The 18,206-nt window shown below is 34.4% G+C and overlaps 2 protein-coding genes across 2 annotated transcripts in view; both read right to left on the reverse strand.

Moving 5' to 3' along the window:
• LOC126781224 (zinc finger protein chinmo) overlaps positions 1-11,471 on the reverse strand; it is a 45,422-nt gene extending 33,951 nt beyond the window's left edge. The window contains exon 1 of the mRNA XM_050506111.1: positions 11,328-11,471. Within this exon, the coding sequence (XP_050362068.1) occupies positions 11,328-11,329 (2 nt within the window). The 5' untranslated portion in view covers positions 11,330-11,471. The remainder of the gene's footprint in view (positions 1-11,327) is intronic.
• Positions 1-18,206, reverse strand: part of LOC126781252 (larval/pupal rigid cuticle protein 66-like) — a 271,467-nt gene that overhangs the window by 45,001 nt on the left and 208,260 nt on the right. The window lies entirely within an intron of this gene.

The raw sequence follows: 18,206 nt of genomic DNA on the forward strand, positions 1-18,206 counted from the left end.
TGATTGTTTGTTATTGATTATAAATTTTAAAAGTAATTGTTGTTTAGAATAATTATTAAACAATGGCATATCTTCTTCTTTCAAATATTAACTTAAAATCGCCTAAACAGCGCTTATGTGTATAAAGTTTAGACAGCACTGCTAAAATTCCGTGCTTAATGTCGAAACGTGACATAAATTATATAATATATAACTCGTATATGTACCACGAGTACTTCAAATTGCCGCTAGCTATATATAAGGTAAATTTAGTTAGTTCAAGTTGAAACAAAGAGAACTTTGAAGGACTTCTGGTCTAAATCATTAAAGACCATAAAAGCCAAAAGCCAACAATTGCGATGTTTAATAAAAAAGTAATTTATATTTTAACTTTAACATAATAAATAATATGTACATTGTAATAAATAATAATAATGTCCAATTATAATAATTAAAGCTAGTAAACATCGTGTCGTACTTTATGTAAATGCGTAAGGGTTATAGTTTGGACACGGCTCACGGACAATGGGAGCGGAGTTCCGCGTTGCACGAATAAAATTAAAAATAACGACCTTCATATTTTGAAAAGAAATAATCCTTGACCCAAATTTATGTTTAAAAAAACATCGAGTGAAACCTGTTTCGTGTAGACAACTGCCTTACACAGGTTACATACATACCCATTGTTGTATAAGAGCAATGAAATTAATAAAAATAATAACAATGAAATTTACAATACAATCATCAAATGTTTATGGGATTAAAATTAACATTAAAATGAACGCATTATTTTTTTCCCTATAAAATTATAATTATTATTGTAAATCTCCACATATTGCGGTCTCATTTTCTATTTTTGGAGGATGTCCGTGTGTGTATGTTTACACACATACGGACTAAACATGATTCCGTTTTTGAATTATATGCATCTGATGCGTAATTATATTACTCTCCGCCCGCGGCTTGGCCCGCGTCTGAAGACGGTTGCTTCTATAATATTAGTAATGATTAAAAAGAATGAAGAAGAACAGAACCACTTAAAATGTGAGCTCTGCAACCAAACCAATGGAATATTCCCAAATATATATCTTTAAGATAATACATAATATAATATGCTTTGTGATAAATAATAATAGTGTTCAATTATAATAACCAAACCGTGTTGTACTTTATGCAAATAGATTAATTTATAACACTTATTCGATAGAACAACGACATACTTCTTAAACTTAAAACGGACTATTAACCCTCACGTGTCAACGTTTACCAGTCACCATCACACAAGACGAGTTTCTAGGTTCAAGCAATGTCTACACAAGTAGCGCTAACAAAAAATATACTGTTACAATTCACAGTATGTATTTATGAATGCTCCGAAATTCATTGTCCATAATTTTATTTTATATCTGTACTTATTTTCCTTATTAATAAAAAAATAACTTTTTCGTTTAATAATTTTTATATATTATTATACATTATCATACAAATTAGACTTTTATTAATTCAAGTCTCAACTCGATTTTTTAAATTTCTATATTGATATCAATTGATCGCTTCCTTATTTTTTTATATTTGGTATTATTGCAATCGTCATTTGGCACTGGTCGGTCGGCAGTTGATTGACATTATATAAAAAAAAAGAAAAAGAGGAACAAAGATAAAATAATAAGATTGTAACATACCGACAAAGTAACAGTAACAGTAACAGCCTGTTAATGTCCCACTGCTGGGCTAAGGCCTCCTCTCCCTTTTGAGGAGAAGGTTTATGGGACAAAGTATTGCGTTTTATAGGCGACTAAAGTTAACAACCTTCACCTACTGATTGTAGCAATTATGCGGTTGTGACTTTATAAATTACTGGCGAACCCCAACAGACGGGGTACGGTATGTCGTCTCTTTCATAAAAAAAAAGCTCCAGCTTTTTCATAGAAAACATTCATACCTAAATATATCTCTTACCTTTAAGGTAGCATTCTTAATTTTTTTCGTCGACTAACGTTGCAAAATTGATCCCCGCGAAAATTCCTTTTGATATGAATGATATTGAAATGAAATGAAGGATTTTTCAAAATCGGATAAATAATTTCCGAGATTACGCCCTACATCTAACCTTACGAACCTCATTCGTCCGAATCACATTTATTTGGGAATATAGGAGTGCGTTTCTATCACTGCACGATTGGAAACACGGTCGACCAGTCTAGTTAATGATTTTGCTGGTGACCTGGTTTCCCGCTGTTTCATATTAACAAAAAACCGTGTATCGTCGTACCCTGTGAAAATATTCAAATTTCATTTCATAAAATAATAATAATAAAACGAAAAATCCTATTATTAAAAACGTTTTATGCAAGTCATTAAAAATGCTTGGCGTATAAAGTAATAACAAACAATGAAAACAATGTTAGTCGTATTTAATATGTAGGTAACTGATAGTATTTAAATACAATATAATATAAAATAGAAAATCGAATTATACCAAAGACATTTTAATAAGTTTTATTTTTAATTATTTTAGGTATTTGCAATAAGTTTTATAATTATATTGGGTACTAAATTTGTTTTAAATTGTAAGTTTTAATTCTTATTTCAAAAGTTAAGGCCTCAATATAACGATAATAATATACATATAGTTACATATCTTTCCCTATCCAGGTCGCTTAGGGCGAGATTAGTTAAACAATGATGCTTCTCATACTTTTGAATATCAAATCAATGATGAATGTCAAAACGAGCAAATAGTTTTTAACTAAGCACCCTCGAAAATACTCATAAGTAAAACCGTTCATTTCTAGATATTTTTAACTGAATTTTAAAAATAAATTTCGTCATATTATTTACTACACCTAATTATGCTTACGACGTGTTAACGAAATATTTTTTAGATATATACTAAATTGTAGGCTCAGACCTTTGTTATACAAAAAGTAACCTATATCTTTTCTTGGTTAAAGCTTGCTTCACACCAAACGTCATCTTTCGATTCAGTGGCTTATTTATTAGCCGTGCGCGCAGGCGTAACAGACATACAAAGTTACTTTCTTATCATTTATAATATTAATAGTATGCGCCAGCATCAGTATTTCCTTTTCTGTAATCCTGACAACGGATATGAAAATTTTCATCATAATCGACTTAGTAGTTAAGACGTCAAAGTGTAACAAGCAAACAAACAAGTTCACTTTCGCATTTATAATTTTAGTAAGGATATATAAATACCTATAAAATTAAATATCAGATCTAAATAAATGAAACAGTACCGGCTTTGCCTAGTTTGCCTTTGCGTTTAAACAACGCCATACTACATATATATTGCACGCAGGCCACAATGCTTATTCACTAACGCATTGAATACGAAGCGACCTTGGTTGTGTTACGTAAGCGTCGCGCCTCGAAGGCCCTCCGAGATATCCTTGTACCTAACTCCCTCCTCTCCCACCGCTGGGCTGACGTACGTACGGTTGAAAAATACATTGAGAAAATCACACAACTATTAGGTAACTATAAAAATATAGGTAAATAGATTAAAACTTATTTTACTTTAAGTAAATGTTTTTCCTATCCATAGCTCAGTTTCCCTATTTACTTGAGTCAAAATTATTTACGGCGTCATATTGAAATTTGGAACTGTTACCGTCGCACTTTAAAGAATATCGTAATAAAATTTGCATTTGCAACACCTTTTATTATGATAATGAAACTAATTAAAGTACGAAAATTAAGTATTAAATGAAAAAAAACATGGAATCCAAAGTTTTAATTACACATTTTAACAAATAACTAAGATTTTACATTGAAAGAACCCTTTTTAAAATCATAGATAAAAATTTATATTTTTTTATGGGTACTTTGAAGACCTCTAACTTGATTTTGTCGTATATTAATTAAGTTTTTATGAATTTATTATAACCTTGAATTAATTAGAAAATAATAAGCAGATTCCTGTTTAATTTCTACTTTTAAAATACACAATAACCTCTTTTGCTCGCGAAAAGATAAACATATCAACACTTGCCAACAGTTATTTTATTACTTTAAAAAAAAACAATCGCAACAAAATATATCACAACAGCTCTATTTAAATTTCGAATTTATATCATAGTTTCATACTAAAAAAGATTCTCTAATCAAACTCTTATCTTTAGTGTGCCTATGAAATATAAGGTTATCTTAAGGCAAAGATACCACGTGTTTTATTCGCTAGTATTTAAGCAGTGAACGTATTGTAATACACACGTTTAAGCCTTAATAGGTTATTTTTACAAATCTTATTATTACATATCCGTAAATAAGAATAACTATCTATCTATAGACATAATTTGAATATATTTATAGAAAAATATTTATAATTAATTAGTAAAATCCAATATGAATAGATGAATGTAAAAAATGAGAGCATAATATTTATTGATTTGATAAAAATGTTATTGTACCAAGAACAGTCAAAAGATTAATCTATCTATTATAGAGAAGGGAGGTATAAAATGCGACTGTGTCCGAACATTTTTTTTTTTTTATAGAATAGGAAGGTGGACGAGCATATGGGCCACCTGATGGTAAGTGGTCACCAAACGCCCTTAGACATTGGCATTGTAAGAAATGTCAACCATCGCTTATAGCCAATGCGCCACCAACCTTGGGAACTAAGATTTTGTGTCCCTTGTGCCTGTAATTACACTGGCTCACTCACCCTTCAAACCGGAACACAACGATATCAAGTATTACATACTGACGGCGCACAAACATATGTAATATAATATCTTCAAGCTAAGTGCTAGTTTTGTAGATCTTATCTATTTGACAAAATATATAATAATGTTTTCTCAAACGTAAGTTTTAAAAGTTAATTTACTTCAAGTATAACATAATAAGAAAGATCATGCTTACACATAATTGTATTATGATTTAGGTATCGGTACCTCGTCCTATGTTTTATGTTTAATTTGAAAGTATAATCTCTATGTAAATATATATTAAGCAAACCTAGCTATATATTTTTTCCTCTAATAGAGACAAACGGAACGGATTTTGATTATAATATACAAAAATACCTAACGTTATCAAACAATATTTCAGAGTTATTAATACTAAAAACTACTAAAATAAATCTTTTTACTATAATATATATTTATATCTTTTACATTATTTAACGGTTAAAAAAATGTAAAAAATATATTAATTATAAAAAATATATACTATATTATTATGAAGCAAAAGTGAACCGTAAAATATTGTCATATCATAAATCAATATTGTAATATGAAAAACCACTGTATATCAGTGTAAATTTTAAAACACAAAACTCCAAACGAATTTAATTACATAATCCATTCAAAAAAGCCGTGAGAACAAAAAAAAACATAAAATGCGTACGCGCTCAATGCTAAGGATGTATTAAAGCGGCTTTGTTATAAATTACGACCGAAATCATAACTTTAGATAGACGTAAGTACGATATATTATTAAGTATCGAGTAGTTAAAATAGAGGTTCATTAAAAAAAACAACCTATTAATATTACCTCATCGGTGAAACGTTTTCGATAAATAAGCCATGAATATACATAATTATTATGGCGCTGATTGCAATCTATCGTATATCTTATTTCTGAAACAACGTAACTAATATTTTAAACGTGAAAGCGTTTGTTTGTTCATTACGCTTTCACGTTTTAACAACTCAACCGATCACAAACGTTGTCAGAAGTACAGAAAAGTTATAGGGTATCTAGCACCTGACCAGCACCAATGACAGAGGCAAAGCTGCAGGCGGAATTACTAATTAAAACAAAAACTATTTAAAAAATATACTAACGAAAAGAACGAAACGATATAATTTTAACAAGTTTCTTGACTTTTTAAATGATGACTATAATATAAACTGTTGAATTAATTAAGAAATCCGTTATGAAAGAAAAAAATGCAAGTCATACATACATATAGTTTAAAAGCCTATCATCATACTCATTCGTTTATTCAGAGTAGTTTCACGATACAAAATTGTAGGCGCCATAAATTGTACATGGCCTCGTACCAGCACTTGCTTCCCAGTAGCCAATAATTTAGGTTGCTCAATAACAAACAAAGGAATATATTTTTTTAAATAAACTATTTTTATTTCTGTATAAATTATATTTAAAGTATACAAGCGCTGGATATGAAGTTGGCGCCAACGTCTTCCTTGAGATGTTTAGGAATCTCATTATTTTTTGTGTATAGCATCTATTTATATTTTAATGGAATAACTATGTATCGACATATGTGTTAGAGGGCCGGCTTATTTTTATGAGTTTATCTGTGACCTTCGAATAACTGGTTTTAATTAAAATAAAATATTATGACCTAGAAGGTATTTTTTCTAACTGAGTATATGTAATTAGGTAATAAGTATGATATAATTCTTATATTTAATGTATCAATTTCTCCACGTAACATTAAATGTAGTATGATCATTCACAGCTAATATTATTTATAAATGATAAAATCTTATTTTCGAATACCAGTACCTTCATTTGTTTATTAAATTACGTTTTGTTATGATATTTATGACTTGTTTTATGAATATAAATAAATACAAATGTATAAACATAATAAAAATATATTTACAAATTATTCATATTTTATTCTGTTAAATAATTAGGAAGCCCTGTTTAAGGCGAGTAGAATAGGTACTAACAAATTACAAAGTGCGTGTGTCGTACGTCGCGGCGGCGCGGGCGCAGTACTCGAAGACGAGCGCGGGGCGGACGGGCGGCCGCGGTAGGTGCTAATAGTTGACCACGGAGCCACATTGACAGTTTCTATGCAAATGTTAATGCGTCGTAGGACCAGTTTTAGCCTCACGGAGTGGTTCCGGGCTTGCCTACTCGCGCGCTTTATTCACCATAATAATTATTACCGAACGTTGTCGCTAAACTGGATTCCTTGATGAATTTATTAAAAGCATGTTTCTACAGCTCAACAGGCCCAAATCGGCGAACGTTATAGTCAAAAAATTCATTCAGTTTGCTATTATACATAAAATGAAAAGTATGAAACCGGTCGCAGAGATCGTGCAAAAACTTTAGTGATGCAATATAGGTGTATAAAAAAAGAGGAAATACGTTTGTCTCATTATCAAGTTCAATAGCCCCAAAGCGGCAGCACGTGTATGCAAAACCAGGAAAGCGAATGAGTTGTGTGCAAAAATGTTCTCTGAAGCGTGCATTTTAAGGCGTAATCTGCCGTACTCCCCTGTTCGTTTAATATTTATCGCATGCCGCAGGGTGTCAACAAGTATTTATCAAAGGCTGCATACTCCGATACTTATTAGGAGACTGATGAGATTGTCTCGCAAATAAGACAAAACTTTATTCAAGTAAACTTTATATTAAACTTTATACCCCAACGGGTCGAATAGATTAAAAACATCAAAATAAATATTACGGTAACAATACTTTCCTCGATTCCATGAATGACAAATTCCACAGTCCTTGATTTTATCAAAACAAAACCATTAGTGCTCTACGCGAGCCGTTCACAAATATCATAGTTCGTATCACTGAATGTGCGTTCACTGCGTGTATCACTGGAGTAACACTAGCACCGTGCTGCGGGCGCTGTCCGTCCTCACTTCCGCATATTGCAACGCGCGCTGGCGCCGATCGCCGTCGTGCGCTGTACACAGTATCTCGAGTACGACCGCGTCGCTCCTAACCGCTGGGAGCCTCGCTCGCGAATGCGACCGCCGAAAACTTCTCACAACGTCCGAATGCAGAAAATTCGGACGCGCCGAGTGGGGGACGCTCTACGACTATCCGAAACTTGCGCGCGTACGTGCAGCGCTTCGCTATGAAAAAATCCAAGGTTAACGCGCGCTGCCAAAAAAAGACGCACGCAAAATGAAAAAAAGATGGCTAGAGCGGCGCCCCTCGCGGGCGTCGTCGCAGTGCAGCCGATTCTGCACACGCCGCGTCTACCGCATTCGTAGTTTTCCCGTGATCGGTCTCGCTTCAAGGTTTTGTTAATTTTCACAATTTTAACTCAAAGCCAATGTATGACCTCAAATACAATCATTTACTGCAAGTCGACTAGCAATACATGTTGAATATTTATCAACCGATACGGGGCTAAATACTACTAATGTATTACTGGTTAAATCAATCAAGGTAAAATTACTCGTATTCATTTCCAAAAATATCCTATGATTGTATTCTACTTTTGTATATTTATTTATTTTACTTATATATGTTTACGTTCGTAATAGCATTAAAATCTATAAATTCGTTTGATCAAAAAGTTTTAATTAAATTAAATTGTTTGCTTCTATAAAAATTTAAAAATATATAATATATCGACAGCCCTGCATTTCAATCATCGTAACATCTACGCGTAAACAAAAGGAAGAAAAAAATAACGCCGCATGACATAACGATGTTTATTATAACTCAAACAAAAATGATGCACAAAGTCATTAAAAACGGAGACCTTGATAGCATTAGTTCCTCAAATGCTTATCATTATTGTTTATCAGTGCTTAAACACCACCATAGAAAACATAGTAGAGATTTTATTGACATTGTTTTTATATCTTTCGTACTCATTTACATTAATATCTTTAATTTAAATAATACAATTTTATATGGAATTATTGAATACGAACGTCCTTCATTATGATACTTCATTATTTTAATTAATGTAAAATTTCAATGAGAGACTGCCAAATTTACTACATACAAATGTCAAGTTAAATTTTATAAGCCATATCAAAATAGATATTGACTGAAATAAAATTAATTAAGCAATAATCATTATTTCGAAAAACATTCGTTTGTTATTTACAAAATGTATTGAAATGGATTGTCCCAATGACGTAAACATGACGTTACAAAACAATACTTTATAAATAAAATAAAATAATAATTGTAAGTCATTCAAATGTAAGTAGGGTATATTCTACGAATATTTATTCTATGCAATATTAGGATAGGATAATTTTAAGGCAGCAAATGAATAACAAAGTGCAGTGTAAAGAACAATACATTGGATATCGAATGTGTTTTCTTATCATTATTAGCAAGGCCATTTGAATTATGATAACGCTACGGAATTAGAACACAGGTGAACTAAAAGGAGACTTTTATTATAAATAAAATAAATATATTAATTGAATTACTTAAATAAAAACTAAGTAAAAGTATTTTTATTATAAGAACCAATTTGGTTGCGCAATGGTACTAAATCCAAGTTCTAATGATGTAAATCTAGTACCTTAAGCGCTTTAGTTATATATTGAGTGGAAATTTTCGACGTTTATAATAGAAACGTCTAAAAATCTTTAAAGGAATTTATATACCGTCACAGTTTTAGTGTTAAATATGATTATATACTAATTTGGAACCTGTCTTTCTCGCGTTTTATTTGCATATAATTTAAAATTTTAATAAACGAAACGAGTTACGAATTCTTGGACCCATTAAGAAAAAAGATTAGAATGGAACATCGTTTCTGTTAAATTATGTTATCATATTATATATTTATGTTAAAATATATATTATATTCATATGTATTAATAGCAAATATTTTATTAAACAAGAATTTATTTACGTAACTCAAGGTCATATTGTTTATATATTTTTTTTCGTTTAACTCTTTTTTTTGAATCAACCTGTAACAAAAGGTTTACCAAATTCTTTAACTGTTATCTAATCGTCGTTCACACCGATTCCATTGCATTCTATCATGTAATCAGTCTAGGCGGATTGATACGCACAAAAAAATAAATTATTAGGCCTATTATTAAATAAATTTGTTTTATTCTAATACATCTTTTTATTCCTATTTCAAAATGGAAAAAGATTTTTTTATGACAGTTTAAAAATCGTTAAAAATATATATTTTTTTATAAATTAATGTTATTCAAAAAAGGCAAAGGGTACAAAAACACGGATTTTATCGGAATGTTGTACATTCGAGATTTCTCACTATTGACTGTAATACTTAAGGTGTAATGAATGATATTAAAAAATGCCCAAACTCTATCTTGAATGGCTGTCACGACTAAATTAATGTCGGCAATAAAGTTTTACGCGCATTCATCACCGCGCAAGTAGCGCCAACTACCGGTTACAATATTTGAATAATTGCTTTAGTGACCTAAGGAAAATCCAGGACAATATGAGCTTCGCCTATTATAGAAATGTCCAATACAAATATCAAATGCATTTATTAAGTTGTTCGTTTTAGTGTGCATATATGTAAAATAATTTGAAAAACATGCAAAATAAAAATTAAGTTAGTAATTAAAAGTTTAAAACGTTGAATAAAACTCATATGAAACTACAAAAAAAAATGAACAATAAACTTATATGAAACTGATAGACTTGAAACTTGATTACGATACTAATCTTTAAAAAACCGAATATATTATTGTATTGGTTGGATTAATTACGTACAATTAATTATGCAATTATAAGGCACCTTTTAATAGTGGCTTATTAAGCATTTTCTTCGGCTTAAGTATTTTCAGGAACATGGCTACCGATCGCATCTGTACAAACATAAGCGCGTGCGTAGTGTTCAATGCCAAACTTGATAACTGACTTGATAAATAGACAATGGCTTTTCGTAAAATAATTAGTAATACGTATAGCCTATATAAAGTATTAATGTGTAATAAAATAGGTAATGCTATGTTTGATTATATCATTACGAAAAAATTAAGTGACCATGTTTCTCCAGATTTTTTTTTAATGTTATGTAGACAGTATTCGTTACAGTTCATTGATAACCTACATTGTAATTAAGTTTGCTTTAATGTGCGATCGTTAAAGTAATCGTTTTAGTTTTATTGCGAGTAAAAATATGTAATCAAATCTATTAGTACCATTGGCGGCTCATTGTTTTAATATGAGAACAATAATATTATTCTGGTTGTTTTGATTGTAGCTGACAATTTATTTAAATTAAAATTATAAAATAATATGTTTTTCACAATTTAACATTATTGAACAAAATATTTACGTTTACGTAAAACAAATGAAATAACAAAAAAAAACAAACGAATCATATAGGTATTCGTCATCATCACTCGTCATTCTAAAACATTAATTAAATCAGCACACAGAAAGACAATTGAACTTAAAACACATATATTTTTAGGATAATACTCCGGAATGAATCACATGACCACATAAATAAACCATTCACAAATGAAAACGTACACAAAAACATTTCTAACACAAAAACACTTGCACGGGAACACAACGGTGCGACCGATAATTATTATCAACATCCCCTACAACGAGCACAGCATCCGAATTTCTATCTGGAAAATAAAGCACATACAACGAATAAAATACCCGGTACTTACATGAACAAATAATCCGTCAATACGCCATGTGCGGCGGCAGCGGCGGCGTCGTCGCTCGAAGTGCACGGGGCACGGGGCAGGTTGGCCGGCAGCCAGGCAGCGCGGGGCTGGATCGCCCGGGTAAGAGGCGTACAGCGCCGCGGACGCGCGGTATCGAGGAAGTCCGGACGAACTGTCAACGTTCGTGCGGAAATCGGGCGGCGGCAGCCCCGCTGAGCGCGCACGCGCGGGCCGCCCGTCAACAGCCCTGCAGCTCCGTTACCCACCCCAGCCTACCCTTTAAATCGAACGTCATATCCCGCCGTTCGCACCCCGCTCCCGCCCTGTAATTTCTGAAAAGCGCTGACTACCCCCACCAGACCCTAAAAAATGCATTGCGTAACGGTTTCACCAAATTCCACGCTGTTTGCTCGATCAATTATCCACCTGCGCTGCCGACTGGAAGACAATAAGCCATGATATTCGATTGGTGATTAATATAAATTATTTTTCTCTTTTTATTCATGTTTTATAACATATAGGTACAAGAGGCACGTCGCATTATTTTTAAATAGGATTTTTCATGAAAGAAAATTGTTGCAAAAAAGGCTTATTCCTGTAACACTTTATTTCAATGATTTCACGTTATAAAATTGACTTAAAAATAATTCAGAATTGCATTTAAGTTTAAAAAGATATATTATGTAGAGTTGAACTTTTGATTTGATTGAATCAAGAGAATTTGGCTGGGGCGCCAATCGAGGAGCATTCAATTTGAATACATTACTATAACCACACATGGTTCGATTTAATATTCAATATGGCACAGAAAATAATGTTCTAAAGCCTGTTGTAACCTTCAAAGGTATTATTTTTTGCAATTCAACCCTGACATTTTCGACAAACCTCAATAAATTTTACATTAGGCTATGTAAAACCTAAAAATTCTTCCAAAACTTTAGCTAAATTTCATAATTAGTTGTAAAGTAAGTATATATATATATATATATATATATATATATTATATTGTATATATAATATATTGTAAATTTATTATTTCACTTTCAAATATATGTTCAATGACATTATAAAAATATTATGTATATAATTATAATTTATTGACGATGACTATAAATTAATTATAGACTCGATTTTTTATTTTTTATCCTTACCTAAGTTAATTTAGAAGGGAACGTCTGTACAGCATTACCGAATAAGTGAATCGTGAAAATGTCCCTTTTGTACTATAAGTAATTATCAGTTAGTATAAAGCTTTCTCGAGGACTTAATTAGAAAAATATTTTAGAAACGACGATAACATTTTAGGAGTATTTATTTAGAATATCAATGATGAAAATACATTAAAGAAAAGGAGAATCCACCGTCGAAATCGGGTCATCATGGCGGTGCAGGAATTGCGCTCTTTCCGAAATAGCTCTAAGCTCCAAAACTGGGTCAAATGATGATGGGTTTTCTATTGCTAAAACCGCAGTACGTATTATCTGTAAAGTGTTTGATTATATACCGTACTGAAATGGACATTTAGAATCAATCAAACAAAGGATGAACTCAACTAAAAAAAACCGGGTCACAATGGCTTTAACGAATGCAGCTGGTGTACTCTTTCCAAAATAGCTCTAGACCCGCAACTAGGTCAAACGATGCGTCTTGAATCAATTCACTATAGTCTCTACAGTTTGGTTCAGGTAATACATTAAGACATATAGCACGTATGACTGTATGTATATACTGTTGTTTCTTTATAAATGCTATATGGTGATTCTTTTGTCTTCGATTTTCTAAGATTAATTACTTAACCTACAGCAGCAGTTTATCTAAATAAAAAGATCATAAGCTTATGAAATTAGATACCTATTTCGATAGATGAGTATTTAGCCCCAATCTTAATGTATTGTCAAGATAAGAGGGTATTTATATTATTTTTAGATGATGGCTCCATATCTAAACGACATGAAATTCTTTTAACATACTGATTCAAAAGGCTTTGTAAGAGGCTTATTGAATGTTTTGATTAAAATATATCTTCATATATTTACATAGTGAAAAGTCATAATAATTTTTAAGTTTTATTTATTTTTGTTTTCCCTAAAAATATCTGTAGAAACGACATAGGATATTCAGGATACATTATTAATTAGGTATTTAGCAATTTTGGCCTACATTGTTGGTGAGAACGCTCTTCTATCGAACGATGGCTTTTAAAAGTCATTAAACTTGCAGAAAAGTTCCAACCTGTTTATGTCTTTATTTTCCCAACAAGTCAATATAACTCTTTTTATGACAAATCACGGGAAAAGTCGACAATAATTCTTCTCAAGTAAGTCCTAATAAACATAATTAAGTTTGTACCGTTATTACTTTTAACTTACAGATCTTAAAATTTCCTTTGACTATTAATTTAAAAAAAATATTCAAACTATTAAAAAAAGTGGTCCTTGCGGTTCAATTTATTAGTTTTCGAAAGACAAAGTATCTGTTTGTATGAATAATCATGTCTTCTATACTACATAACAATATTAAAAAAAAATCTCTTCATTTTGTTGTTTGTATATGTACGAATGACAATAACAATTTGATAAACTATGGTGAGGTACTACAACTGGTTACTTTAACATTTACACCCTTACTTATAATTATAAACCTCGCTTTGTGGATGTTTAGTTAAACACTGGTTTCGCTCTTTCTGTCATTATTGATTTGACATTCGAATGAAGAAGAGCACACAAACACACATTGTTTAACTAATCACCCGCAAAAAAAATTATAAGTAAGGCCCTTAATTACTAAAACTAACTGTTAACGTAATAATTACTATAGAAAAATCAAATCAGCTATGTGAACTTGGCTGTCATTCTAGCATGCGCGCAAGTGGTCATATAAATAATTAGGGCACTTGTGTTATGATCTGAGATCTGTTTACGCTTGCGTTTGTTTTGATTCAAGCCTAGTCAACGATGTTTATTTTACTTACTTTATGAGTCTTTTACCCTTTTAGTTGTAAATAAGCTAGTTTTTACGTTTTGGTACATATCGTACTATGAATATAATACTGTAAAGTGTAAATACCGGTTTCTAGGGCTTTGTACAAGCCGTTATAAGTGGATACCACGAACTCATTATTTATTATACCGCCAAATAGCGACACTTCGTGTTGCAGTGTTCCGATTTGAAGTGTGAATGAGCCAGTATGATTAAAACACAGGGATTTAACAATATATGTCTAAGTAATGGTGGTTTACGTGGTGGTAGGGCTTTGTGCAAGTCCGTCTACTATTCCACCGCCAAACAGCAATCATCATATAGGCCTCTGCATCTTTGGCAGATGATTTAAGCGGCATCGCGAAGGCAGGCATTGGAAGACGTGTCTGCTCCATTCGACGCACGTGTCCCAGCCACCGTAACCGTTTTTTTTTTGAGAATGACCATGATGCTAGGCAGCAGTGCCTCGCCTAGAACAGACTCGTTTGTCACGCGATCCTGCCATGTGATACCCAGAATGTTCCGAAGACAGCGCAAGTGAAATGTGTTCTTGTTTAGCGTACGTTGTCCACGTTTCTGCTCCATACAAGAGTGTGCTTAGGACACATGATTGGTAAACAAGCATTTTCGTATTTACCGTAAGGTGTCTGTTATCCCAAGCCCTTGTACAGAGCCTCCCGAACGTAGATTCTGCTTTGCCGATGAGGAAGTCGATCTCTGCATCAAGCTAGAGATTGCTCGACAAATGCGACCCAAGGTAGCAAAATTTGTTAACCACCTGTAAATGTGTGCCGCTAAGCAAGATGACTGGTTGCTCTAAACATCCTTGCGCTAAAATAACGGCCTTCTTGCAGTTTATGGACATTGAAAAGAGGTCGCACGCTCTGGCAAATTTGTCCATTAGACTCTGGAGTTGAGCTTGGTCATGAGCAACGAAGGCAGCGTCGTCAGCGAAGAGGAAACTATCTACAAATAGGTCCTCCCTGTGGCGTTTGGACTTGAGCATTGAGATGTTGTACAGCCTACCATCGGTTCGCGTGTGTAAGTGGACGCATTGCTGTTCATCTCCAAAAGAAACCTTGAGAAACACCGAGAAGAATATTCCGAATAAGGTAAAGCCAGTGCACAACCTTGACGAACACCACGGCGAACGTCGAATGGCGTGGATGTGTTGCCATTGTACAGGACGGTGACTTCCATATCTTCGTGGAACGATTGCACTATCCTTAGGAGTTTTGAGGGCATCCAAATCTGACAAGAACCGAGTACAACCCCTCTCTGCTCACGGAGTCAAAAGCCTTGTTTAGGTCCACAAATGCAATGACTAGAGGGGTATGTTGGTCTCTACGCTTTTCTTGTAGCTGTCTGAATGAAAATATCATGTCGACAGTTGACCGTTGGAACCTAAAACCACATTGTGCCTCAGGGTATACGCGGTCGGCGAGCCTTTGTAGTTTGAGCCTTTTAAGCTCCACGTCGATACTGTAAGTTTCAGTATCGACGTGTTACGTTACAGTTCTTGGGCGCAATCGGAGCTTCCTTTGGTGTTGGGGAAGCCTGTCTTCATAGTTCGGACATTTCATGTCGCAAAGCGCATGTAAGCAGCGTTGGTGTGGGTTTTGGGATTTTTGTTCCTTTGAGCAGGTGATTAATGTCACAGCGTCAACGTCTAGCTGTAAGGCTGATCAATGGATCTACAATGGATCCTCCTACTGTCAAGAGTGGCCCCTGGCGTCCGCACTTACGCCTATTCGTGCTGACTTATAACCGGTAACTGCCACTCTCCGTGTTGTTTTCCACCTGCAAGACAGGTGAGCGAAGTGTCCTCTCCGTGGATGCTGCTACGCCTGGGCCAGGTGACTTTATGGCAACACGGGCTTGCCCAGTACCCATGCCACCCTCTCCTCCTCCCCAGCAGGATCCGCAGGAATGACGAGTCAATACGTGTGGTGCTGGTTTGGCCGCAGGTAACTGGCTTACGCCTAAACCGACGCACCGCTCCGGGTTTAATATTAGTTTACCTTCTTTTTTAGAGACTCAGTGTTGACGTCTCTACCGTTGTGTGGTCACCTCTGGACAAACAGCAATAGGTACTTAGTATTGATGTATTTCGGTTTGAAAGTTGAATAAACTAGTGTACCTACAATCACAAGGGACACAACATCTTAGTTCCCAAAGTTGGTGGCGCATTGACGATGTTGGGATTGTTAATATTTCTTGAAATGCCAAGCTCTATGGGTGGTTTACCGGAAATTGGGAATTTTTGTCGTCGCTCATAGGGGGGTATTTGCCTTAGTCACCACGCTTGGCAGGCGGGTTGGTGACCGCAGTGGCTGGAAATCTTTTACTAATAGCGCTGCTGCCCGCTATCAGGATTTGCATTTTCGGATTCCAGCATTTGTGTGGTTATACCGCCACGATTTCAGTCGCCAGAGCCTCGTTCGTTGATTAGCAGGATGTACCACGAGCAGGTGAGGTTGACGGTAGAGAGCCTAGGTTGTCGTCGGCTCCCCTTATATCCCTGGAAGAGATGCTAAACAGCCTGAGCAATTCTTCAAGACAAGTAGGTCTCGGGATGAACATTGAAAAGACCAAAATTATGGCAAACCGTCATGTATCCCCGAGACCAGTGGTCGTAAATGGCTCTCCACTTGAAGTTGTGCACGAATATATCTACCTGGGCCAAACTATACAACTTGGCCGGCACAACTTTGAGAAGGAGGCTAAAAGAATAATACGTTTGGGCTGGGCGGCATTCGGGAAGTTACGTCATATTTTTGAATCGTCGATCCCACAGTCGCTTAAGACCAGGGTCTTCAATCAGTGCGTCCTACCTGTAATGACTTATGGTGCCAAAACGTGGACACTTACCGTAGGACTGGTCCACAAATTTAGGGTCGCTCAGTGAGCAATGGAACGTGCGATGCTTGGGATTTCTCTAGCAGATAGAATCCGAAATGAGGACATTCGCCAGAGAACTAAAGTCACCGACATCGCACATAGAATTAGCTCGCTGAAGTGGAAGTGGGCTGGTCATGTCTCCAGGCGCATTGATGGCCGATGGAGCCGACATTAGAGTGGAAACCACGCTTAGGCAAACGTAGTGTAGGACGCCCTGTGACAAGATGGGCCGACGATTTAAAAAAGGTGGCAGGTTCGGGATGGATGCGGACTGCCCAAGATCGGGATGGTTGGCGTTCTATGGGGGAGGCTATCGTCCAGCAGTGGACGGCAAAAGGCTGATACGATGGGTGGTGGTGACCTCTTACCATCAGATGTCCCAATTGTACGTCTGCCTGCCTAATACCATAAAAAAGACAACAATATTAGCTTGTTGCTTCGCTTTGTATTTATTTATTTGTATTGTACTGGATTACACAGAATGTTACTGCAATTATATTTGTTGTTGATTGGAAATGAAATATTTATTTGTTAATTACAAATACTTAAAGATTTATGTTTGGATCTTGTACATATGTTTTTTCTAAATATCGTCGTTTTTTTATCTGATTTATTGATTGAATAACCGAAACAGCCTGTGAATGTCCCACTGCTGGGCTAAAGGCCTCCTCTCCTCATTTTGAGGAGAAGGTTTGGAGCTTATTCCACCACGCTGCTCCAATGCGGGTTGGTGGAATACACATGTGGCAGAATTTCAGTGAAATTAGACACATGCAGGTTTCCTCACGATGTTTTCCTTCACCGTAAAGCACGAGATGAATTATAATCACAAATTAAGCACATGAAAATTCAGTGGTGCTTGCCCGGGTTTGAACCCACGATCATCGGTTAAGATTCACGCGTTCTTACCGCTGGGCCGACTCGACATTGATTGAATAAATGTATGATAAATAATTAAAAAAATATATATTAAAGTATTTGATCATTATAAACAAAATA

Source organism: Nymphalis io, chromosome 3 (assembly GCF_905147045.1).
Source record: "Nymphalis io chromosome 3, ilAglIoxx1.1, whole genome shotgun sequence".
NCBI classification, from domain to species: Eukaryota; Metazoa; Arthropoda; class Insecta; order Lepidoptera; family Nymphalidae; genus Nymphalis; species Nymphalis io.